At 48.0% G+C, this 25,261-nt stretch overlaps 2 protein-coding genes across 8 annotated transcripts in view; both read left to right on the top strand.

Annotated features, from left to right (window-relative positions):
• The first annotated feature begins 1,115 nt into the window (after positions 1–1,115).
• Positions 1,116–14,112, top strand: Paqr7 (progestin and adipoQ receptor family member 7). Of its 4 annotated transcripts, none has more exons than XM_008836793.3 (2): positions 1,116–1,236; positions 11,505–14,112. In XM_008836793.3, the coding sequence occupies exon 2, from the start codon at positions 11,526–11,528 to the stop codon at positions 12,561–12,563; it is 1,038 nt and encodes a 345-aa protein (XP_008835015.1). In that variant the 5' UTR covers positions 1,116–1,236; positions 11,505–11,525; the 3' UTR covers positions 12,564–14,112. The 4 variants fall into 4 exon arrangements, with proteins under 4 accessions (XP_008835015.1, XP_029421085.1, XP_008835013.1 ...); XM_029565225.1 differs by having other exon boundaries at positions 1,118–1,282; XM_008836791.3 differs by having other exon boundaries at positions 1,120–1,273.
• A 2,152-nt stretch (positions 14,113–16,264) lies between these two features.
• Positions 16,265–25,261, top strand: part of Aunip (aurora kinase A and ninein interacting protein) — a 14,458-nt gene continuing 5,461 nt past the window's right edge. Inside the window, exons 1-2 of one of the 4 annotated variants that reach the window (XM_029565221.1) lie at positions 16,265–16,443; positions 17,712–17,756. In XM_029565221.1, the coding sequence (XP_029421081.1) occupies positions 16,366–16,443; positions 17,712–17,756 (123 nt within the window). In that variant the 5' untranslated portion in view covers positions 16,265–16,365. Of the gene's footprint in view, positions 16,444–17,711; positions 17,866–25,261 lie in introns of all 4 variants that reach the window. The other 3 variants (XM_029565224.1, XM_008836790.3, XM_029565222.1) reach the window with 3 other exon arrangements.

Below are 25,261 nucleotides of genomic sequence, written 5' to 3'. Positions count from 1 at the left end.
CACCTTGCTCTGCAGATTTAGGAAATTCTTATGTTTGAACTGGTTCAGTCGAGAAAAGGTCAGTTTTTTGGGTTTTGTTTTGGGTTTTTTTTTGTTTGTTTGTTTTATTTTTGTCTTTTTGAGACAGGGTCTCCCTGCAGAGAGCTGGGGTTGAACTCATAGATATCCCTCTGCTTCTGCCTCCAGAGTGCTGGGACTAAGGGCATACACCACTGATGCCTGGCCAAGGAAAGGTCAGCTTTATGCTACTCCATGGAGATGTTTCATTACAAGATAGCAAAATTTACATGCTTCTCAGAGTTAGAGGTTTCCAAAGGACTTCTGTACCCATCATGATTTAATTTAACCTTCCTAACAACTGTGTCAGGTGGTACTGCTGTCTCCATAACACCAGAGAGAGCCAGGAGACATAACCAAGGTCACATGGAGAGTTGGGATTAGTACCAGGCCTCAGATCCTGATATTGTGCCAGGGACCAATCCCTGGCTCACTATAAGGGTAGAGCCCTAGTCTCCATCCATCAAGACAAGATCTGTGTCTCCAATTCTGCCAGGTCTGTTTCTCTGCACACCCTGGGAAGGGGCATTTGAGGCACTGAAGGCTTACCCTGTGAAGGACTCCTCACCTTTCTCTGTGCCCACATGAAAAGGGAGACGTGACATAGGGGGTAGGTGTTTTCACAGAGGTCCAGACAAACAGGGCAGGGAAACTGTCAGAGGTGGTAGGGGTAAGACCTTGAATAGGCAAAGGAACCCAGGTTGGGGTGCAGCTCCCCCAAGGTGTGCCATCTGGACCACAGTAGCCTTGTGAGGGATGGGGAATGCATGTTGCGCTGGAGCTGGGCTCAGAGCTCTAGGGGGGAAATGTTTCCACTTTCCAGCCACTGTCCCCAAGTCTGCCAGGCCCCCAAACTGAAGCCTGTGGTTTGGGGAAGCGGCTGAGCTCAGCCTCATTGCATTCGGATCACTGCTTCTGCTCTCTGGGCCTCCTACCCTAAGACTGTACTATGACCACAGGAAGTCCTGGGACGCGGTCGCACGGCGGGTGAGTTGGGGAGTGACCTCTCGGGAGGGCGGGGGCAGCTCAAGCTTGCTTAACGCCAGGCGGGGCGCGGAGGAGGCTGACTCCTCAGTGCTCAGCTCCGCCCTTCCCACTCCGGGCGGCGCCGCCACCCCTGTATCTGCGGCTCCAGCGCCAGAAAGAACCTGACAGCTTTCTGCTTTGCTCCGGCTGCAAGTGAGGCTGGGGGGCCAGAGATCCCCGGCGGCTGCGGGTAGGAGGGGTGCGCGCGCGGGGTGGTCCGCGTGTGCGCGGTGCCCAGTGGCGGAAGTGGGCAGGTAGTGGAAGGAGGGGGGTGAGGCCGAGGACAGCAGGATCCAGACAACTGGACATCCATTGCAGGGGAGCAACTCCCGCTGGAGGGCGGAGAGGAGAGAGGACGCCAGGAGAATCAGCCGCAGGGCAGCGGCGCCCCGGGTTATCTGGGGGGGGGGGCGAGTGGGAGGAGCAGAGGGATTAGGGGGCACCCTAGCAAGGACCAGAAGGATGCTGATGGAGGGTCCAGAAGCAGCATGTCCAGGAGGGACCAGGAGGAACCAGCCTAGAACCCTGAGGGATGGAGAAGGGAATATTCCATCCAGTACAAAGGTTAGGGGAGCTGGCCTGCAGGAGCACTCTCTGGGGGGATCCAGGTACTGATGGGACAAAAAGAAGTAGGGGTGTGGGTGTGGGTGTGGCACACACTTGTGGGGATCCCTGTGGATGTGGGAGGGGCAAGAGAAGCTCTTGCACCCCAAGCGCAAGCACCAGACCAAGAGATGGGACCCCACTCTTGCTGTCAGGGGAGTCTGATTACCCCAGGGAGGGAAAAGGGGCACCCTCCCACACCTCTGACTTGGGGAATTTCTCCCCATAAGCCCCAGCAGCTTGTCCAGATTGCTTCAGATCAAGCCCTGGGAGTTTTGGGTTTCTCCAAGCTGGTGGCATCTCAGGACTCAGTGCTGAAGTTCCTTTTAGGAAGACTATCCACCTCTGTGCCCCTTGGTTCAAACCCTCTACCCCCTGCCCAGAGGCCCCTTGCTGATCAGTGATGCAGTTCAGGGTCCCTTTCCTAATCCCTGAGCCAGGTGATGGCAGTCAGTTTACCCAGCCTCTCTGGGCTGTTGCCCCTTTCCAGGGTTTCCTTCTCAAAGCATTCAGGTGTCCTAGCTCCAGGGAAGAATTTCCTTAAGAATTCTTCATTCCATTCTGATCACATTTCAGAGTGCAGGTGGGAAACCCAAAGCACAGAACAAACACACAAATGGTTTCTGTTCAGTGCTGGAAGACACCGAGGGGCTTTTTCTTTAAACTCATTGAGAATGCAAAGAAGGAGGTGACCTGGTTGCTGAGATCTGCAGGCCTGCCGGGACTTGTCCAAGCTGCAGCCACTCAGTAGGTGCCCAGAAGTTGCTGTTTCTGGAGTCAGACATTTGTACCATCTTGCCTTCAGAGCTGGGTTGCCAGGTTGGCCTGGGAAGTGGAGTTGTGTGGCACAGGGGAAACACCAGAATGTTGGATCCCCTGGAACTGGAGCTGTGGACAGTTGTTAGCTGCTGTGTGGGTACTGGGAATCGAACCCAGGTCCTCTGGAAGAACAGCAAGTGTTCTTAATTGCTGTTATCTCCATTCCCTGACCTAGAACTCTTGATATTCCTGACTCAGCCTCCCAATTGCTATGATTATTTTTTAAAATATTTTATTTATTTTTATTTTATGTGTATGAGCGTTCTGCTTGCATATAAGTACACCATGTGTGTGCAGTGCCCTTGAAGGCCATAGGAGAGCATCAGATCCCCTGGAACTGGAGTTACAATGGTTGTGAGCTGCCATGTGGGCTGTGGGAACAGAATCAAGTCCCCTGCAAGAGCAGCAAGTACTCTTAACTGCTGAACCATCTCTCTAGCCCTAGGATTATTTATTTAGCACGTGCAGGAAAACGTGAACAATTAGGTGGGCATTGTGGTACACACCTGTAATCCTAGCACTCAGGAGGCAAAGGCAAGTGGATCATAAACTGAAGGCCAATCTGCGCAATGAGATTCTGTCTGAAAAGGAAAAAAAGGACTGTGGAGCTCGCTCAGTCAGTAAAGTGCCTGCTGCGCAAGCATAAGGACCTGAGTTCAGATCCCCAGCTCCCACATAAAGAGTGCACTGTGCACTGGGAGGCAGAAATAGGAAGATCTGAGGAACTCACTGGCCAGTCAGTCTAGCCGATGGTGAACTCCAAGTTCAGAAATCTTGTCTTTAAAAAGGTGGGGGATGGGGGCTGGAGAGATGGTTCAGCGGTTAAGGGCACTGACTGCTCTTGCAGAGGACCTGGGTTCGATTCCCAGCACCCACATGGTGACTATGAACTGTCCTTAACTCCAGTTCCAGGGGAATCCAATGCCCTCTTCAGATCTCCGTGGCATTGCATACAGGGTGCACTCATATACATGCAGGCAATACACTCATGCGCATAAAATAAAAATCATAAAAAAGGTGGGGAATGATAGGGAAAATGTGCAACAGACCTCTGTCCTCTACACAGACACACATGGGCATGCATATACGTGCACACACTCCACACAAACATACATGCACACAGAAAGAAAGACTAAAGGAAGGAAAGAAGAGAAAGAAGGAGGGAAGGGAGGGAGGGAGGGAGGAAAGGCACATGAATTGCACACTGTGTAATGTTTGGGTTCTGACTGGATTCTTTTTATCTAGTGAAGTTAGACCTTACCCTCCATGGAAAGATAAAATAATCTTTAAGAGAATTTGCTGAACAATTAGGGCCCACAAAAGCAGGCAGAAGATGTCTGATTATAACCAACCATGCTGATCCCAGGTGCTATTTAGTGAGGCTGTGAGGCACCCAAGATCTTGCCCTTAGGGGTGATTTGCTAAGTTGCTAGCTCTGTTCATTGTCAAATCTCTAGTGCTTGGTGTATAGTAGGTCTAAAATAACTATTGTTGGAATGTCAAAGGGCCCTTTGAAGTGGGTGAGTTCATTCTCTCCCCTGATATTTGAAAAAATAGGGCCAGTGGAAGGGACTTTCCAACCTCACCCAAGGCTTTAGCAGCTGAGCCAGAGGGAGAACCCAACAGAAATAGTGGGGTCAGCACCCTGCCAGGGCTAACACAAAACAACACAGAGCATTAGGCATCAATTACTTTGTTTGCATAAAAGTCCAAAGGGTTGGAGAGATGGCTCAGCAGTTAAGAGCACTGGCTGCTCTTGCAGAGGACCCAGGTTCAAGTCCCAGCACCTACATGGCAGCTAACAACGATCCTAACTCCAGTTTCAGGGGATCTGACACCCTCTTCTGACATGGGTGCACTAACATACATGCAAGCAATATAGTCATACACATAAAAAAGTAAAAGAATAAAATAAATTAAATTAAAAGCCCAAAGGTAGTTTGTTTTTATCTTCTGATTATAACAGAGTAAACTGGCTCATAGAGGTTATGGAGGTTTGTGGTTACCCAGCTAGTAAGATCTAGACCTAAAACCTAATGTCCAGATAAATCTCAAGATTTTGGCTTCCCCTGAAGTGGTCTGCGGGGGGTGAGTGGTAGACACCCACCCTTCAGGCAATGGCACTCTCCTCTTCTTCAGGGTGGCCTTTGGGTGGCTTTCTTCTAAGGGGATCTGTGGGGGTTAGTGAGCCTGCGGGGCAGGGAGCCTATCATGCCCTGTGTTCTCTGTTCCCAGGGGGGTTTCTGGTGACTGGAATATAGTAAGCATTGGGTGAAACCTGAGCATAGGGTAGTCAGGACGATCTCCAAAGCCCACTTTCTCCTGATGCCATACAGCCAACCAGGAGGTATCAGCCAGGAGATCGGAGAACCCTGGACCTTGAATATCGTCTGGAAGCCAGGAGGAGCTAAGGGTGGCAGACCTTGGAAGAGGGAGGTGAGGAGAGTGACCTTGAGTTTAGGGAAAAGGAATAGGAGAGGCGTCCTCATTTCCCCTTGGGGATTTGTGCTCTGCCCAAGCCCGACCATATGTCTTTTGGGCTACCTGCTCACACAATTTTCCCTCCTGTATCCTCCAGCTCTGAGACAGGATTCCTGGAGTTAAGGCCCCTCCCCTGGGGATGTCATGGGTCTATGGACAGGTTCTAAATTTCAGGGCTCCCAGAATCTGGAAGGGTTACACTGAATGTTCCTGCTGAGAACAATTTAATTATTAAATAAGGTCAGTGTCCTCAGACATCCAAACTCCAGCCAAATCTCCCTGGTCCCTAAATATGCCCTAAGGATAAGGTAAATGTTTCAGGAGACAAGCTAATTTTTTTAAAAGACAGAATCTTATGTTGCCCACACAAACCTTGAACTAGCTATGTAGCTGAAGTTGACCTTGAACTCTTGATCTTCCTGCCTTCGCTTCCCAAGTGCTGAGATTACAAGTGTGTGTCGCCATACCCAATTAGGACCCAGTTAAATTTTTTGACCCCTAAATCCAGTGGCATGGATTTAGAGTTTTGTTTTTGTTGTGGTGCTGGGGACGGAACCCAGGATCTCATGCATACTAAGCAAGTACTCCTCACTTAGGCTAAACTCCCAGCCCAAGGACAGATTTTCTAGATAACTCAAATCAAGCAAATCTTAGGCTGGAAGTATCTCTAATGCTCTACTAATATTCATAACAATTGCAGCAATGACTTACCAAGTCCCTAAACTGCTCAAGTTTTAAGTTCTAGTAAATTTAATCTCTGTAGCAACCTAGAAGGTAGATAATTTTGTCATTTTCAAGAGGGGGCTAAGACCAGAAGACATGAATTAGCCGTCTAAGATCACATTGCCTATATGTTACAGAATCTGTTGTCACATCTGGTTGTCTGTTTCTGAAACCCATTGCCCAACAAGCCTTTCTAAGGAAGTAACGTCTTTCTTTCCCCAGTAATCCCTAACTTTCCTCCCTTCTGATTCACACCTAGTTAGAGACAGGAACCAGCAAGGTTCACTTGATATCCATCTCCCAGGTTCTAGTCACCTGGTCTCAGCTAGGGGATGGAACCCAGGACCCCATGCATACTAAGCAAGTACTCCTCACCTAGGCTAAACTTCCTCTTCCCTTGGGTAAGTCACAGCTTTCCAGCCAGTCCTTGGTTCCTCCCATGGAGCTGCTGTCTGTGTCTGAGGCCTGGCTGGAAGGGCACATCATTGAGCCTGGGTTTTACTAATGTTGGAGTCAAGAAGGGACAGAGGAGAGGTGTTGTCTTTAGCCCCACCTGCTCATGACATCACACAAGACACCTCCAAGCTCTGGAAGCCCTATCCCTAGTGCCCTTCACTTGTGCAAGTTCCACTCAGTGCTTGGCATCTGATGACTCTGTCCAGTTCCGCAGCAGACATCATTGACCCCCAGAGAAACACCCCTAGGTACCCAGCAGAATTTAAGAGGCCTGGTGGGAACCTGTGGCAGTGTGCTGGCCTGGGCTGCGCTGCCCAGGCCAGACAAGGCCTGGCTTCCCAGTGGGTTGGTCTCTCAGGGTGCCGCATGGGTCTCCCTGGATACTCATCCCCTTCCATCTGGTTCAGGCTTGCCCCCTGCCCCTGCTCCCTCCTTTCCCCTAGATTTGAAGTCCCTTTCCATAAATTCAGAGGATGTAGACTAATTCTGAAAATAGAGCCATTTAGATAGAATAGAGCCTCTGACTTTGGTCTAAAGAAAATCAAGCAGCAGAAATTCTATCCCTTTAGTGTGTTGCCTCTGAGTTCTATGTTTAGAGCCTATCATGTCTGGAGAAATGGAGCTTGTGGGTCAGTGCTGTCCCCCTTCTGAGGAGGTGGCTATGAGCCAGGGCTTCCCTATAGAGCAAGAGGGTAATTGGCAACTGAGGGCGACTAAGTTGCTAGAAGGCTATGGAATAGTTTACTGTAGAAGACCTGATTGCCTGCTTCAGATCAGTATTTCCCAAAGTTATTCTGTGGGTTGCAGGTAGGTATCACAGAAGACAGCAGCAGACAGACCTGCTGGTAGGCCAGCAACAGAGAGGCTGAGTGTCTGGGGCTCTGCAGGCCTGCAGAGCTGGGTCCACCTCAGACACACACATTCATATTTCTCTCTCTCTCTCTTTCTCTCTCTCTCCTCTCTCTCTCTCTCTCTCTCTCTCTCTCTCTCTCTCTCTCTCTCTCTCTCTCTCAGCTCTTAACCCCTCTAGATTTTCCATCTGCAGCAACAAAATGGGCATAATAGTACCTACTTCCCAGGGAACTTAGGAGAATTGATTGCATGAAGACTGTGAAGAATATAACAAATGCTAAATGCTATTTCACATGGCTTTAAAATGGAATTATGACCAGGCGAGGTGGTGCACGCCTTTAATCCCAGCACTCGGGAGGCAGAGGCAGGCAGATCTCTGTGAGTTCAAGGCCAGCCTGGTCTACATAGTGAGTTCCAGGACAGCTGGGGCTACAGGGAGACCCTGTCTCAAAAAGACCAAAAAAAAAAAAAAAAATGGAATTATGACTGGGAAAGGAATCCTAGGTCATGGAAACTTGGCATATATAGGTTCCACAAAGCTAAGCAGACTTGTCATGAAGCTTCTCAGAGTTTATAATGTGTTGTTATGCCTTGGTAAATTCCAAGACTGGGAGCCTAGAACTGGACTAACAGATGACCCAATAGCTGGGTGTTCACAGGCTCCACCCACCTTCACATTCCCTGGTATTTTTCTCATGGCGGATCAGAAGCCTTGCAACGTATGGCTAAATCTGGGAGGGAACTTCCTGTCTCCCAGTTCCAGTTTCCTCATGAGCAACAAAAGAACCACATAAGATACGTTCTAAGGACTTTTCTGACACCGCTGATGTTCCCAGTCAGGAAGACAAAACTGCTCAAGAGTGGACGCCACATTGTTAAGGCCCAAGTCCTGTTTCTTGGGGAGAGATAGAGGCCCACCCCAGCTCCCCAACCAGGAGAGGACTTGTGCTCTGCGCAGAAATGGCCTCGTTAATTAATTAGTCTATCTGAAGGGTTACTTCCCAAACCTGCCCTGGACCAGACTCTCTGGGGTGAAGGAAGTGGAAGAGCTCTGTGCCCCCCTGGGTTAAGGAGTAACCTGTGCACAGTGGTATGTAATTGACTGAACTCCTGCAGAAGCCTTGGGCAAGAACTTAGGGAGGGAGAGCAGGCTGGGGTGGGTCTTGAGGCCACTTGTGTACTTCGTGCACTTGGATTGTGTGTGAGTCCTCCAGGTGTTCTGGGGGTGGTGGCAGTGCCACTGTGAGAACATGAATGCTTATCCTGCCTATACCGTGGCCGGTGCAAAGGTGCCTCTGCAGACAGCCTCATGTTGAGTCCAGAAAGCTTGTTGAGGGAGTTGTCTGAATGACTTTCAAGAGCTGCTTGTAAATCCAGTGGGCCAGGTGTGGTGGTGCATGCCTTTAATCCCAGCACTTGGGAGGCAGAGACGGGGGCATCTCTGTGAGTTCTAGGCCAGCCTGGTTTATATAGTGAGTTCCAGGACAGCTGGGGCTACAGGGAGACCCTGTCTCAAAAAGACCGAAAAAAAAAAAAAAAAAGTCCAGTGGGCACCAGGCTAATGAAATGGTTGACAGCACTTGTCACTTTGTTTTATGAATCAATGACTTCCCTAGTCACAGTGACAAAATACCTGACACAAGTAACTAAAGAAGGGTTTATTCTGGCACAGTTTGAAGGTACAGACGATCATGGCCAGGAAGACATGGTGGCAGGTGCTTGCGGCAGCTCGTCACCTTGTGTCCACCGTCAGGAAGCAGAGAGAGATAAATGCTGGTATTCAATTTGTTTTTCCTTTTTATTCAGTCTGGGACCCCAGCCCCATAGCATGGTTCTGCCCACATTTAGAGTGGGTCTTCTTACCTCAATTAACCCAATCTAAAATCTCCCTCAAAGACATGCCTAGAGGTTTGTTTCCTACGTGATTCTAGTTCCTGTCAGGTTGACAATGTTAACTATCACATCTTCCAAACGGTGGTTTATAGTGATGACTGAAAGCACGCAGCCTGAATCTGGAATGTGCCTGTTCACTGGGGGTAGGCAGGGTGTTTAATGTTTCTCTGTCTCAGTTTCCTTCTCTAGATAGTATGTGCCCATAGGACTGAGATGATCACATATCTTTTACATGCAAAGTATTTAGCAGAGTGCCAGGCACATCTACATTTACTGTTACTAATTTTCCTTCCTTCCTTCCTTCCTTCCTTCCTTCCTTCCTTCCTTCCTTCCTTCCTCCCTCCCTCCCTTCCTTTTTTTCTATTGTGTGTGTATTTTGCCTGTATGTAAGTGCATCCATGCATACAATGCCCACAAAGGCCAGAAGAGGGTGTCAGATCCGCTGGGACTGGAGTTACAGATGGTTGTTATCCACCATATGGGTACTGGGAACTGAACCCTGGTCCTCTGCAAGAGCAGCCAGTGCTCCTAACCACTGAGCAATCTCTCTAGCCTCACATTTTTCCTTTCTGTAACCTGTGCCAGGCCATGGAGTTCCCAAGAGCAGGGATGCAGCCCAAGGTGGAGGCATAGCTGGCTCAGTGTCTGCTGAGGGAACTCATGAAGGAAAGATGTGTATGAATGAAAGATGCATTTCAAGGGCTGAATTGTGTCATCCATCATAGGGCAGAGGAAAGTGGCCACAAGGGGGCCCCCTAGAGGAAGCAGAGAAAGTCTAGCAGGGCCTGATTACAAGTCTGTAATCCCTGCCTAGGCAGGTAGCTACCGAAAGTTCAAGGTCTGCCTGAGTTACAGAATGAGTTCAAAGCCAGTCTTAGTGAGACCCTGTCTCAAAATAAAAAGTAAAAAGCAGGCTGGGGATGTAGCTCAGAGGCCAGTATGTAAGAAGCCCTGAGTCCAACCCCTGAGACAAGAGGGGGAATAAGAAGAGAAGGAAGTTGAGCAGGGTGTGACATAGATGGGGATGAGGGTAGGAGTGGGGTCTGGAGTTCGGGGTGAGGGAGTAAATTTGATTTATGTGGAATTAGGATCCCTGGGCACTAGGGAGGGAACTGGAGACCTGAGCGGGGCTGAGGAACTTGAGCTGTCTTATAGGACTGGCTCCTGACTGGAGACATTTTTTAGAAACAAAGTTGTTTTTTGAGTTGGTTCTTGAAGAGTATGAAATGCTTCTGGAATGCCATCATGTTGCTCGCTCTTTCAGCAGATACTGAGTACAAGCTACATGCCACACACTAGAGGTTCATAAAGTTCAGAGACAAACTGCCTAGCCCCTTGGGGCTCACAGTAACACAGTTTTAAAAAATATTTTATTTACGGGGCTGGAGAGATGGCTCAGCAGTTAAGAACACTGGTTATTCTTGCAGAGGATTGGGGTTTGGTTCCCAGCACCCACATGGCAGCTAACAATCATCCTAACTTCAGTTCCAGGGGATCTGACACCCTCTTCTGACCTCCTCCCGGCATTACATGACATAGGTGCACTTACATACATGCAGATGATACACTCATACACATAAAATTAAAAGAATAAAATACCAAATAATGTTTTATTTATTTTTACGTGTATGAGTGTTTTCCTTGCATGTATGTAAGTGCACCACATGGGTGCAGTACCTGTGGAGGCCAGAAGACGGCATTGGATCCCCTGGAACTGGAGTTTATGGACAGTTGTTGTCCACCATGTGGGTGCTGGGAATCAAACCCCTCATCCTCTGCAAGAACAGTCAGTACTCTTAACTGTTGAGCCATCTCTTCAGCCCCATAGTAACACTGTTAATACCCATGAGTAGTTTAACAGAGGATGGTCTGATGGTAGGCTCTCGGAAAGATCAGGAGAACGAGGAGCGCATCAAAAAATAGGTTTTGGTGCTAGAGAGATGGTTCAGTGGTTAAAAGCACCATATGCTTTTGCAGAGGACTCAGGTTTAAGTTTCAGCACCCAAATGGCTAACAACTGTCTGTAACTCCAGTTCCAGGGGCTCAAATGCCCTCTTCTGACCTCCTTGGGCATTGCACAACACAGGTGCACTTACACACATGCAGGCAATACATTCACACACATGTAAATAAAATATTTTTTAAAAAGATATAGGTTTGGGGGGGATGGATAAGAGTTTCCCAAGTAGGTAAGATGAACAGGATGTCTCAGCAGAGCTTGTGCAAGGCTCTGGACACTTGCAGCAGTGGCTACAGGAGTCTGGTGTGCTGTGGCTAAGCAGTTAGGCCTTAGAAGGAGGCAGGGACCAGATTGTGGAGAGGGAAGGGTCATTTGGAGCCCCTGGCAGCTCTGGATGGGATGTAGGTAGAGGAAGTGTGAACATTTACTGAGCACCTGCTGTGTGTCAAGCCCTGTTCTGGAAATACCAGGGAACCATCAGTGCCCTTGCTAAGCTCTTAGAATGATTCTTTCCACCTCAAATCCAGCCGAAGGACAGAGTACTGGAGGAGGAGGAAGACCCGGGCATTGGGCTCCAGGCCTTGAGATGGGGTAGAGATACAAAGCCCTGACTTCACCCTGATCTTTCTCCCAGTTTCCTGCCCAGGTCCCAGCCATGGCGATGGCAGTAGCCCAGAAGTTCAGCCACCTGCTGTCCAGCCTGTGGCACTTGGGCCAGAAGCCTCCGAAGCCAGAGCCTGTGTTCACAGTGGACAGAGCCGAGGTACCGCCTCTGTTCTGGAAGCCATACATCTATGCCGGCTACAGGCCGCTGCATCAGACGTGGTGCTTCTACTTCCGCACCCTGTTCCAGCGGCACAACGAGGCTGTGAACGTGTGGACCCACCTGCTGGCTGCCCTGGCACTGCTGCTGCGGCTGGCTGTCCTGGTGGGGAGCGTGGAATTCCGAGAAGACCCTCACGCCCTGCCCCTCTTCATCATCGTCCTGGCCTCCTTCACCTACCTCTCCTTCAGTGCCCTGGCTCACCTCCTGCAGGCCAAGTCGGAGTTCTGGCACTATAGCTTCTTCTTCTTGGACTACGTGGGCGTGGCTGTCTACCAGTTTGGCAGTGCCCTGGCACACTTCTACTATGCCATTGAGCCTGCCTGGCATGCCCAGGTGCAGGCCATGTTCCTACCCACAGCTGCCTTCTTGGCCTGGCTTTCCTGCACTGGCTCTTGCTACAACAAGTACAGCCAGAAGCCAGGGCTGCTAGGCCGCACTTGCCAGGAGGTGCCCTCTGCGCTGGCCTATGCACTGGACATCAGCCCTGTCATCCACCGGATCATGGTGTCCCCTCTCCCTGCCGAGGATGACCCGGCTCTTCTCTATCACAAGTGTCAGGTAGTTTTCTTCCTGCTGGCTGCTGCCTTCTTCTCTACCGTTATGCCTGAGCGCTGGTTCCCTGGCAGCTGCCATGTCTTCGGGCAGGGCCACCAAGTTTTCCATGTCTTCTTGGTGCTGTGCACACTGGCGCAACTGGAGGCTGTAACACTTGACTATCAGGCCCGGCGACCCATCTATGAGCCTCTGCATGCTCACTGGCCCCACAACTTCTCTGGCCTCTTCCTGCTCACTGTGGGCAGTAGCATCCTCACTGCCCTGCTCCTCAGTCAGCTGGTGAGGTGCAAACTCCATCAGAAGATCAAGTGAAAGTGGGGTGGGCGGCAGCTGGTGGGGTGGGAGGAAGAGTTGGGGGACAAAGGGCTAGGCTTGGCTTCAGATGGGGACAAGGCCTGGTAAAGCGGTTTACCTTTGGCCCACAGTGACTCCCGGCATATAGCTTCTCTCCCTTGGTGGTGCTAGCCCATCCTGGGATTTGGGGAATTGACCTGGAGCTTCAGGGTCCCTGCCTAGCTCCCTGTCTTGAGAGAGGAAGAGGAAAAGGCATGGGTCCCTCTGTCTGCTCCTCTCCTGCTTCCTAAGAGGGCAGAGGGTAGGGCTCAGCTTGGGTCAGGACCCTTGTTTGGGACTCTTGGGTTGTTGGGTAGGAGGTGAGACTTGGGCCAGTCACAGTTGAACTGAGAGGGAGGGGAGACCTCAGTAGCCACCCTCTACCAGATTCACTGGTGGAGGGGAAAGGGGCAGGCTCGAAGATGGGTAGCATTTTAATCTTACTGCCCCTTTGTACCCCAGCCTGAACTGCTGAGTCCCAGAGAGCCCCAAATGTAGAAGGTCCCCTCCACTACCCACATCCCTTCATCACTACCCCAGACAGTAAGCCCCACATCTAGTTTTGGCCCTATGTCCCACGCAGCTGTTTCCGGCTTCTCTCCTACAACCCTTATTTATGATTCCACAATATAGCTACTGAATTCAGTGTTTCCTAGTACTCTGCTAGGCCCCATGGATGAGTGCAAGAAGGCAAAGGCTTCCGTACCAGAATGAGCTGTCAAAGGAAGCTCCCTTGGTCTGGGAAGAGTGAATAGGACTTGAAGAGCATTCCAGGCAGAGGTGGGAAACCTGTGCAGAGGCCCAGAGATGCAGAAGGAGAGTTCAGTTGGGACTTGAAGTTAGCCCCATGTCTGGTCTCCGATACGTCCTAAACACAACAAAGTGACTATGGCAACAGCTGTCCCTGCCCCTGCTTTTTGTCTCCTGTTTCAGGAAGGGGCTCCTGTTCACAAGGTTTTCAAGAGGAAACTGAAGGGCACCGAGGGGTGGATCCTGTGGAATGGGAGCAGTTCCTGTTTTATTTTTACTAATTATGTATGTGTGTATATGTTTACGTATATACATATATAGTATTTCAAGGAATCATTTAGAAGTAGCTAAAATAATATTTAAAATATGAGAGTTGGGAATGTAGCTCAGTGGTAGAGTACCAGTCTGAGAAACTTAGAGAGACCCTGTCTCAAAATAAAGGAAAGGACTTAGGGATGTAACTCAGTTGTAGACCCTTTGCATGAAGCCCTAGATTCAATTCTCAGTACTGAAACAAGACAAAATAAAGACAAATGAATATGCACTGTCCCTCCACTGACAAAATATTATGGGGGTTATTGTGACATGTGCTAACAGATATTTTAATATATATGAAAATTTATAAGAAATACACACCCATACACACTGGTTAGGCATGGACGTTTGGGTGGGATGCCTACATTTTTTACACTTCCCAAGGACTTTCATAAGTGTTATCTCTCTTGATCATCATTAAAATCCAACATCCTACACCAAGGCCTGAAAGTCAATGGTTTCTAGTTTGGGGATTTTCTTTACAGTATTTTGTATATGCTGAAAACCATTTTTTTTTAAAGTTCAAATTTTATTAATTATTATTATTAGTGTGGGGGGTATGTGTGTATGGGTGTGTGTGTGCATGACATACATGCCACAGCTCGTGTGATCAGAGGACAGCTTTCAGCTCTCCTTCCACCACGGGTTTCTAGGATTGAATTCAGGCTATCAGCCTTACTTTTACACACTGATCCGTCCCCCTCGCCTGATTCTGTGTGTTTGGTTGTTTTGTTTTGAGGCAGGGTTTCATTATGTAGTCCCACTGGCCTAAAACTTGCTAAATAGATCAGGCTGGCCTTGAACTCAGAGATCTGCTTCTCAAGTGCTGGGATTAATCCCTGACTGGAAAGCCTTTTGAGGGGAGGATTTTGTTTGTTTGCTTGCTTAGGTTTTTAAAAATCTTTTAAAATTTTGTGTGTCTGTTTTTCCTGCATGTATGTAAGTACACCCGTGTCATGCAATGCCCTCAGAGATCAGAAGAGGGCATCAGATTCCCCTGGAACTGGAGTTACAGGTGGATGTTAGCTGTCATGTGGGTGCTGGGAATTGAACCTGGGTCCTCTGCATGAGCAGCCAGTGCTTTTAACCACTGAGCCATCTCTCCAGCCCCTGAGGGCCAGTTCTGGATTCTGTTTTTGGGTTTTTTTTTTCTTGTTCTCTTTGAGGCAGTGTCCCATGTATACTAGGTTGCCTGAGAACCCTCACTCTTCAGTATTCTAGCATGCCCTTGAACTTTGATCCTCCTGCCTCTACCTCCCCATGGCTGGGATTACAGAAAGATTGGGATTACAGGTGTTCACTATGGGTTTTATGTACTCCTTGGGATCAAACCCAGGTTCTTGTGCATGGTAAGCAAACACTCATCAACTAAGCTACACCCCTAGCCCTTGATTCTGAATTTTTTGTTTTCAAACTTTTCAGGGGCTAGAGAGCTGGCTCAGTGGTTAAGAGCACTGACTGCTCTTGCAGAGGACCCAGGTTCAAATCCCAGCACCCACATGGTGGCTAACAACCTTTTGTCACTCCAGTTCCAGGGGAATCCAATGCCCTCTTTCTGACCTCCACTGGCACCACAGGATGCCGGGGGGCACTTACACACATGCAGACAATACACCCATACACATAAAATAAAATATACAATAAAATATTTTTGAAAAGACAGTGCAAAGCCAGGTGTGGTGGCACACGCCTTTAATCCCAGCACTCAGGAGGCAGAGGCAGGCAGATCTCTGTGAGTTCAAGGCCAGCCTGGTCTACATAGTGAGTTCCAGGACAGCTGGAGCTACAGGGAGACCCTGTCTCAAAAAGACCAAAAAAAAAAAAAGGAAGTGCAATCCATCCAGAGGTTGGAGAGATGGCTCAGGGAATAAGAGCACTGACTGCTCTTGTAGAGGACCCAATTTCTAATCCCAGCACCCACATGGCAGCTAACAACTGCTCATAACTACAGTTCCAGGAGATCCAACGCCCTCTTCTGACCTCCTCAGGCATTGCACGATGTGCATGTACTTACACACATGCAGGAAACACACTCATACACATAAAATAAAAACAATAAATTAAGCCGGACGTGGTGGCACACGCCTGTAGTCCCAGCACTTGGGAGGCAGAGGCAGGTGGATCTTTGTGAGTTCGAGGCCAGCCTGGTCTACACAGTGAGTTCCTGGACAGCTGGGGCTACAGGGAGACCCTGTTTCAAAAAGACCAAAATAAATAAATATTTTTTAAATTCCTTATTTAAAAAAAAAAAAAAGAGCCAGGCGTGGTGGCATACACCTTTAGTCCCAACACTCAGGAGGCAGAGTCAGGTGGATCTCTGCAAGTTCAAGGCCAGCCTGGTCTACATAGTGACTTCCGGGCCAGCGGGGGCTACAGGGAGACCCTGCCTCAAAAAGACCAAAAAAAAGCACAATCCAGACAAACCCAAAAGCGCATTCCGGGCACGCGGTGGATGGAGTCGCACCCACCCTGAGGACTTTCTGGAACTTCACCAGTGCAGCTGGTTAGAGGAAGACATCTGAAGAGGAGGAGACAAGCGCCGCGCGGCTTTAGCGCACTGGGCGGGGCTTCGGGAAGGGGCGTGTGTGGTTTCTGACGTCAGAGGCATGGCCCCGCCTCCCGCGTTGGCGCGGAATTCGAAAGCGCACGGCGGCGGTTGTGGCGGTGGCTGAGGCGCGCGGGGTCGCGGGGTTGCGAGGTCGGGTTCTCGGCCACCATGAGGCACAGAGGCCGCGAGGAGGAGGCGTGCGGCGTGTGGCTGGACGCGGCGGCGCTGAAGAAGCGGAAGGTGCAGGTGGGCGCATGCTGGGAGGCCTAGGCGCGGCTTGGGGGCCGGAGGAGGCGGGGACGGCTGGGGAGGGAGGGCGGCGCGGGGGCGAGAGTTGGGGCGGGGCTAGATGGGGGTGAGTGGGTGGTTGGAAGGGAGGGACTGGAATGTGGGGGATAGGAGATGGAGGGACGGGGGGGCAGGGGGGGAGCGGGGGCGTGGAACTGGGGGCTCCGGGGGAAGCACAGCCTCCTGCCAGCGGCGCGGGCACTGCAAGTGGCCCTCCCCTACTGTGGATTGTGCAGCAGCGGCCACTCCTGATAAATCCGTCAGTTCACACCCACAACCAACATCTTTAGGGGAACAAATATCGAAAATACAGGAAGGGGGTCTGCTCTAGCGTTAAAGGAGCAACCCCCTGGATGCGGGATTCTGGGTGCTGAATTAGGCACATACTGTTCTTCGGATGTGTCATCTTAACACGCCTGAAGGAGCTGAGGTTGACTAACCCATACCCAGGTCCCGAACCTAAACGAGATGCTCCTGAGTCTCCCAACAACAGAAGGATTGAGGTGGTGGTTGGGATTTATTTAGCTTTTTTTTTTTGTTTTTTTGAGACAGGGTCTCCTTGTAGTCCCAGCTGACTTGAACTCACTATGTAGACCAGGCTGGCCTTGAGCTCACAAGGATCCGCCTGCCTCTGCCTCCTGAGTGCTCGGATTAAAGGCGTGAGCCACTACGCCTGGCTTTATTTAGCATTTTATACTGGTCATTGTGTTTAGTGTTTCAGATGTTACCGAGTTTGGTTCAGCTGTATTGTAGACATGTAGACTGATAACGTTTCAGGCATGAAAAGCAAAACAGACAGTAAGGGCAGTACAGTCTTGAGGAAGAAAATGGGGTAGCCAGATAATAGCCATCCCTCGAATTTATTAAGTGCTTACTGTTTGCCGGGCACTTTGCTGGGACTTTGCCTGCCCAGATCAATGCCAAGTACTCACCCAAATTCAATTACGTAGATTCTGTCATTATCCTGGTTATATGGATGAAAAAGTTGAGTTTAGATTAATATACTCAACAAGGGTTAGAGGTGGGTTCTGCTTGTTGGAAGGGCCAGTCCTCCTAACTAGGCAGAGCTATGTCTCTGTAAGTGGTTTTCAAATGTGATTTTTGGAGTCCAGAAAGATTACTGACTTGGGGCTATCAGGACAAATTTAATTAGAGATTTGAGATTTGAATAGATAGAGCAATAGTCTAAAGACCATCTGTTAACCTTTTTTTTTTTTTTTTGATAGTCTCTCTGTAGCCCCAGCTGGCCTGGAACTCACTACATAGAACAGGTGGGCACTGATCTCGTAGAGATCCACCTGCCTCAGCCTCCTGAACTCTGGGATTAAAGGTGTGCATGCCACCATGCCTGGCCTGTTAACCATTTTTGCTGAACAAAAAGTAAGGATTCTTAAAATCATCTTACAACTGAAGTCATTTTTTGAGAAAAAGCGATCACCTTTTTTTCCTCTTAAGAACATTTTTGGAATAGGTGGAATTTGGATCATTGTGTGTGCCGTGAGACATACTTCTGTGTTTCCCCATTCTAGAGGCCTGCACTTACCTATCTTTCCAAAGATAATCTATGCATGTAACAAGCAAACGCATCCTTTTTGTATTTACAGGTAGCATGTTACACGTTGTTTCACACCTGGCCCTCCTCACTTACCTCTTAGGAATCCTGTTTTCATGCTGTGTAATGCTACGTATATAGGATACTGTTCGTTGTATGTATGCTGTTCTGCTCATGCTGCCATAACAAAATACCATGGGCTAGGGGGTTAAAAAATGACAAATGCGTGTTGTCATTTCTGAGGGCTGGAAGTCTTGAGATCAAGGTGTCACCATAGTCCTGTTCCTATGCGGGGTTTCCTCCTGGCCAGCTCAGTCACCTGCTCCTCGTGTTTTTAGGTGGCGTTGTGGTGTGATTGGTATCTGAAAGGGGTAGCAGTCTTAAGGACTGAGCCTTTAACCTATGGGATCTGACACGATCTGTAGGTGGCAGTGTCAGAACTGAATTGAATTAGAAGACAGTAGTGTTTGCTGCCGGGGTCTTTTTTTAGGTGTGAGGAGAGAAGCCCAAATACATAGTGTGCAGTGTCCAAAAGCACATTTCAGCCTCCAGAGAACAATGAAGATTGTCACAGGCTGGAGAAGCCTGTGTCTTCTAGAGTGGTTATCAGAGTGGCACAGGGCAGAGCTGCCTGCCAATGCTTTGGAAAACGCCTCTTCCTCTTGATCCTCAAACAAAACTTTTGGGGAGAATGAGGGTGTCTTGTGTTTGGCCAGCAGACAATAGATACCTATATTTGGAATGAGTTTGCATCTTCTCTCTTCTCACACCACAAGTATGCACTTTGGCCTTGCTACCTAGGCTTTGATATAGAGGATCATGGTTGTTTTGTTTTTGTTTTTGGTCTTTTTGAGACAGGGTCTCCCTGTAGCTGCAGCTGGCCTGGATTCGCTAATGGAGACCAAGCTGGCGTCGAACTCACAGAGATCCACCTGCCTCTGCCCCCCAAGTGCTGGGGGTGCGCCAACATGCCTGGCTTTTGTTTTTTAATTTAAAAAGTATCTAAACCAGGCGTGGTGGCACACACCTTTAGTCCCAGCACTCAGGAGGCAGAGGCAGGCAGATCAGAGTTCAAAGCCAACCTGGTCTACATACTGAGTTCCAGGCCAGCTGGGGCTACAGGGAGACCCTGCCTCAAAAAGAACCCCCCCAAAGTTATGCAAATGTGGTCTCTTTCAGACTGCCACAGAGAGAGTAGCATGCACACTGTAAATACATTGGGTAACGAGATGATTATTCATGTCCTGCTGAAGTGGGACTGTTTGGAAATTCACAGTGATACTCAGAATGACAGTTTAAACCTTAAATTGTTTGTTTCTGGGATTTCCATTTCCTGTTTTGGACCTCAATTGCAATAGTAACTGAAACAACTGAAAGCGGACCTTGAGTAAGGAAGCTGCTTTTCACATGGGACTTTAAGCAAGTGTTTGCTCTGCTGCTCAGTTCCACCAAGTAGATGGAGAACCTTCCATGGAAGTCTTTCAAGTTTTGTAACAGTATGGGAATTTTTTTGTTTTGTTTTTTTGAGACAGGGTCTCCTTGTAGCCACAACTGACCTGGAATTCAGTATGTAGACCAGGCTGGTCTTGAACTCACAGAGATCCACCAGTCTCTGCTTCCGGAATGCTGGGACTAAAGGTGTGTGCTACCACGCCTGGCAATATGGGATTTTTAAAAGGCTATTTTATATGATTTTCAAATTTCGTATTTTTACTGTGCTTGCTACCTCAGTATAAAAACATTGAAGGAGCCGGGCGTGGTGGCGCACGCCTTTAATTCCAGCATTTGGCAGGCAGAGGCAGGCAGATCTCTTTGAGTTCAAGTCCAGCCTGGTCTACATAGTGAGTTCCAGGACAGCTGGGGGCTACAGGGAGACCCTGTCTCAAAAAGACCAAAAAAAACCAAACGAAAAAAAAAACCAAAAAACAAAACATTGAAGGGCTGGAGAGATGGCTCGGTAGTTAAGAACACTGGCTGTTCTTGCAGAAGACCCAGGTTTGAATCCCAGCACCCATGTGGCAGCTAATAACTGTCCGTAACTCCAGTCCAGGGGATCTGACAGCCTCTTCTGTCCTCCACAGGCATTGCATGACACAGGTGCACTTATCTACATGCAGGCAGTACACACATACACATAAAATAAAGATAAAATATTTTTTTTTAAATTGAGCTGGGCGTGGTGGTGCACGCCTGTAGTCCCAGCACTTGGGAGGCAGAGGCAGGCGGATCTCTGAGTTCAAGGCCAGCCAGGTCTACAGCCTGGTCTCTGAGTTCCAGGTCAGCTGGGGCTACAGGGAGACCCTGTTTAAAAAAAAAAAAAAAAAAAGAAGAAAAAAATTGAAAAATACCTTCTTAGCTTTTCCCAATCTTTTTTACTTTGTATGTGTGTATACACCCTGTGAGCCCTTAGAAAAATATAACAAGTTTTGTTCCTGCATATTAGAGAGGTAAAACACATTTAAGATGTGATTAATGGAGCTGGAGAGACAGCTCAGCGGTTAAGAGCACTGACTATTCTTGCAGAAGACCCAGGTTCTAATCCCAGCAGCCACATGATGGCTAACAACTACCCATAACTCCAGTTCCAGAGGATCCAACACCCTCTTCTGTCCTAGGGCATTGCATGACATGAGTGTGCTTACATACATGCAGGCAATACAGTCATGTATTAAATAAAAATTTTTTTTAAAAGATATGACTGATAGGTGGCTGGAGAGAGATCTTGCACTTACTTGAGAGGACACAGGTTTGGTTCCCAGAATCCACAGAGCAGCTAATAAGTAACTCCAGTTCCAGGTGATCTGACATCTTCTTCTGGTCTTTGAGGGTTCCTGCATGCATGTGGTACATTTAAAGTCACACAGGCAAACAAACCTTTTAAAAATGTGATTAATATATTTTCTCTCTTGGTTGTATTACATTTAAATGTTATCATTAAAGAAATTTCTGGGGCTGGAGAGATGGCTCAACAGTTAAGAATACCGGCTATTCTTGCAGTAGACCCAGGTTCGAATCCCAGCACCCACATGGCAGCTAACAACTGTCTGTAACTCCAGTCTTAGGGGATCTGACAGCCTCTTCTGACCTCTGTGGGCATTGCACGGCATGGGTGCACTTACCTACATGCAGGCAGTACACACATACACATAAAATAAAAATAATAAAAATTTTTAAAAAATTCTATTCACTTACAATACAGTTTAGTTTCTTACCCTTGAAATAAATAATAGAAAAGGACAAATGGGCATGATTAAGAGAATGGAACTGAGGTGGTCCCACAAATCTTGACTGAGTCATCCTTGGTGTCCAGGCCAGTGTGGTAGAACACTGAATGCCATTCTGATGTTTGGCAAATTTACCACCAGATTCTCAGCACTGTCCTTTCAGATGTCCTTTAGAATTCTTTTTATTCCCCTCCCTTCCCCATCAGTTTTTTTTTCTTGGATTGAACCTAGGGCCTCACTGAATCTAGAGCCTCCTGCTTTTTAAAAAATACTTTATTTTTATATTTTTATTTATGTGTATGAGTGTATAGCCTGCATGCATGTAAGTGCTGGAGGTCAGAAGAGGGTGTCAGATGCCTGGAACTGGAGTTAGGGACGGTTTTTAGCCACCATGTGGGTACTGGGAATTGAACCTCGGTCCTCTGCAAGAGCAGCCAATACTCTTAACTGCTGAGCCATCTCTCCAGCCCTGAGCCTCCTGATTTGTATCTAAGCCTTCTCCCATTCAGCTGTATCCCCAGCTGCATCCTTCTTTCCCCTTAAGACAAGGTCTCACTATGTTCCCAAAGTCAGAATTCTCCTGCCTCAGCTTCCCAAATGCTGGGGTGGGATTGTAAGCATATGCCCCCATGCCTAGTTTAGTCACTTTATTTACTGCCCTCTGCTCAGTGAAATTTAGTCCCATCTCCCCATACAAATCAGAAGAATCTTTTAAGGCTCTTGAGCGCCATTTGGACATGCATGCACTGTTCAGACTTCATCTGGGCTGTTTCCTCTGCTTCACTCTGCTCCAGCCATGCAGACCTCCTTAGTGTTCTTTAGGTAAAGTTTACCTCTGCCTGGCGCTTAGAGATTAGTTACACATTCTATTCTTCATGTGTTCAGATCCCAGTTTATCAGTGAGTTCTTCCTTAGCCTCCCCAAATAGAAGCCTACCCCTCACCCCTATGCCTTACACGCTCTTTCTACCCTGTTTGTGTTTCGTTTTTCATCAGAGCACTTTCCACCTTCAAACAATATGCTATATATTTAACTTGCCTTTTTTTGGGGGGGGTGTTTTCTTTTTGGTAAATGAAAGTTCCATCGGATAGTCTTTCAGGCTACTCAGTAAATAGCAGATGAGCAACTGAACAAACCCTTTGGGCTTTGCTTTCTCCATTACCATTGTAATGGCTTAGTCTCTTTTTCACTCTAGTGATAGAATGAGTGGGAGGACTTGAGTTTTCAGTGTGACAATAGTCTGGAGACCTCCAGGAAAGTGGCTGTTAAAGTTACTTAACATCCCTCCTTTCTGTTACTATCCAAATTATTTGTTTTAAAAGAGATTTTATTTATTTGTATTTTAATGGGTATGACTGTTCTGCCTGCATGTATGTTAGTGCATCTCATGGGTGTGGTGCCTCATGGAGGCCAAAAGAGGGCATTGGATCCTGGACTTGGAATTCATTGGAATTGGAGTTAGGATAGTTGCTAGTCACCATCTGGGTGCTGGGAACTGGGCCCCCTCTGCAAGACCAACCAGTGTTCTTAACTGCTGAATCTCTCTAGCCCCCTAAATTATTTTCTAAAAATAGAGAAGAACAGCTTATGTAACACCAAGCACAAGGCACAGAGGATGCCACATAGTGATGGTCGAATTAAGAGTCCTTTAATAGCAGGAGGTTGAGAGTGGGCTAACTTACCAAGAGAACTCTTGACCCTGAAGAGAAGCAGAGCAGGGTTTATAATGCTTCAAACCACAATTATAGCCGGGCGTGGTGGCACACACCTTTAATCCCAGCACTTGGGAGGCAGAGGCAGGGGGATCTCTGTGAGTTCAAGGCCAGCCTGGTCTACATAGTGAGTTCCAGGACAGCTGGGGCTACAGAGAGACACTGTCTCAAAAAGACCCCCCCCCCAAAAAAAGAAAAACCACACACACACAAAACCCCCACAATTATATAATACCAGGGGCAAAGCGAGTAACCATAGTTACATCAGATCACCATCATTACACCAGACCAGGGGTAGGTCAGGTAACAAAGAGGTTTTCAGATAACAAAAAGTTTAAGTCTTGGTTAGAAAAATCAAGTTTCTCAGAATTGCAGAACCAAAGGACTCCATGGAGTTGCAGGTGTAGGTGGGAGAGAAGCTCTGCCTGGCTAGTTGTAAGTCTCCCAGTATTGTAGAAACAACATTCCCCTGAAACTTGTCTATACCAGGCCATTCTGCCTGCCTAGCTGCAGGGGCAGTGGTTGGGCAGAAACACAGCGTGAAGCAAAAGTTAGCTAGACTAAAATGGAGTCAGTTTTGCCATTTCCCTATTAAAACTGCAAAGATTTAAAAATAATGAAATCCAAAATGGCAGCACCCAGTAGGCTATATACTGCAAGACACATCGGGATCTAGACCTTTAACTTAGCAAGTCTTACAAGTTGATATCATCGTGGCATCTGTTTCAGTTACAAGTTACACTTTCTCTAGAAAGCAAGCCTCGGTTATCCTTGGACAACAGTTTCTAGGTCTACATCCCTGGAGTTCCCGGTGTGGTCAATCCAGATACCTGCCTTACACAGTTGTTCTCTGGCGATCAGTTCCCTCTGGGACAGCTAGCTGTAGCCTACCTGACTGGCTTGAGGGACAGCTAGATGTGACCTACCTGACTGCCTGGTGACTCATACCCCACACGGACTGTGTGGTAATTGTGTGGCCTCCTGGAACTTGTTCTGCATTGCTTTAAATCTACCAATTAAAACTCTCCAAGGAAAATGTTTGGATAATGTCTTGGACTTGTTGTAAAGGTACTGTTCTATGAGTCCCTCGGTCACAGTTTTGGGATTGTAGTCATATACTTTCTGTTACCCAGCAAAGAATAAAAGCAACCTTCTTTCCCTCTCCCGTCCCTCCCCTCCCCTCTCCTTTCCTTTTCCCTTGCCTCCTTCCTCTCCCCTCTCAGCCTGGCCCCTGACTTCCTGTGTAGCTGAGGCGCTGAGGATGACCTTGAACCTCCACTGCCATCTCCCAAATGTTGGGATTACTGGGATTACACACACACACACACACACACACACACTCCCTCCCTAGCTAGCTCATAGTCCTGCTTTCTTCAACTGAACAAAGTGAGTGTTTAGTAGATCCCTGAAGCCAGAGGAATTGTAAGAGACCTGTAACTGGGACAGTATCATGTCTGATGTCACTCTGAACTTCCTTCAGCTCCTGCCAGATATGACCAACTTATTCTCAGATGTTTTGCCTGTTGAGGTCTTACTGTTTTCTGACCTTGTAGTTTTCTGACAAGTTTCTCTATAGGATTTAGCATATGGGTAGTAACTCTTAATAGCCTGTTTTCTCTCTCAAGCTGTAAACTTGACCAGTAGAGAGAGTCTCTTTGGTTCATTTGTACTTCCATACCCTGCATATAGATAGATACTCAAATATTATTTACAATATATCATGTATTTAAGAGGTGATTCCCATAAAATTTAAAGACCCACATGCACTTGCAAGCTTGGGCTTCTATATGAGATGTTGGCCAGGTTCCAAGACTGTGCATCTGGTCCATTGATCTGGCATTTGCCACTACCCTGCTGTGTTTATTTCCCTCTTTATGGTTCTCCTAAGAGAACTTGAAATCTGGCATTACTCTTAACCAGGCTGGCTTTACTCTCTGCACCTGCCTCCTGAGTACTGGCACTAATGTCGTGCACCCCCATGCTTGGTTTATTTTTGTTTTGTATATTTTGCCTTCATGTATTTAAGTGCACATGTACCTGAAGTGCATGCCAAGGCCAGAAGAAGGTGTTGGATCCCCTGGAACTGGAGTTACAGACAGTTGTTAGCCACTATGTGGGTGCTGGGAATTGAACCTGGGTCCTCTGCAAGAGCAGCCAGTGCTCTTAACTGCTGAGCCACCTCTCCAGCCCCTCTAGCATTACTCACTTTGCTCCATGTTGTTTGGCTATCCAAGGTCTTTCATGGTTCCAAGTGAATTTTAAGATTGGTTTCTCTAATAGGAATGATG

This window comes from Nannospalax galili, unplaced genomic scaffold, assembly GCF_000622305.1.
Source record: "Nannospalax galili isolate Female #2095 unplaced genomic scaffold, S.galili_v1.0 scaffold1258, whole genome shotgun sequence".
NCBI classification, from domain to species: Eukaryota; Metazoa; Chordata; class Mammalia; order Rodentia; family Spalacidae; genus Nannospalax; species Nannospalax galili.
Note: the sequence above shows the minus strand (reverse complement) of the source record. Positions and strands in the feature narration are given on the sequence as shown.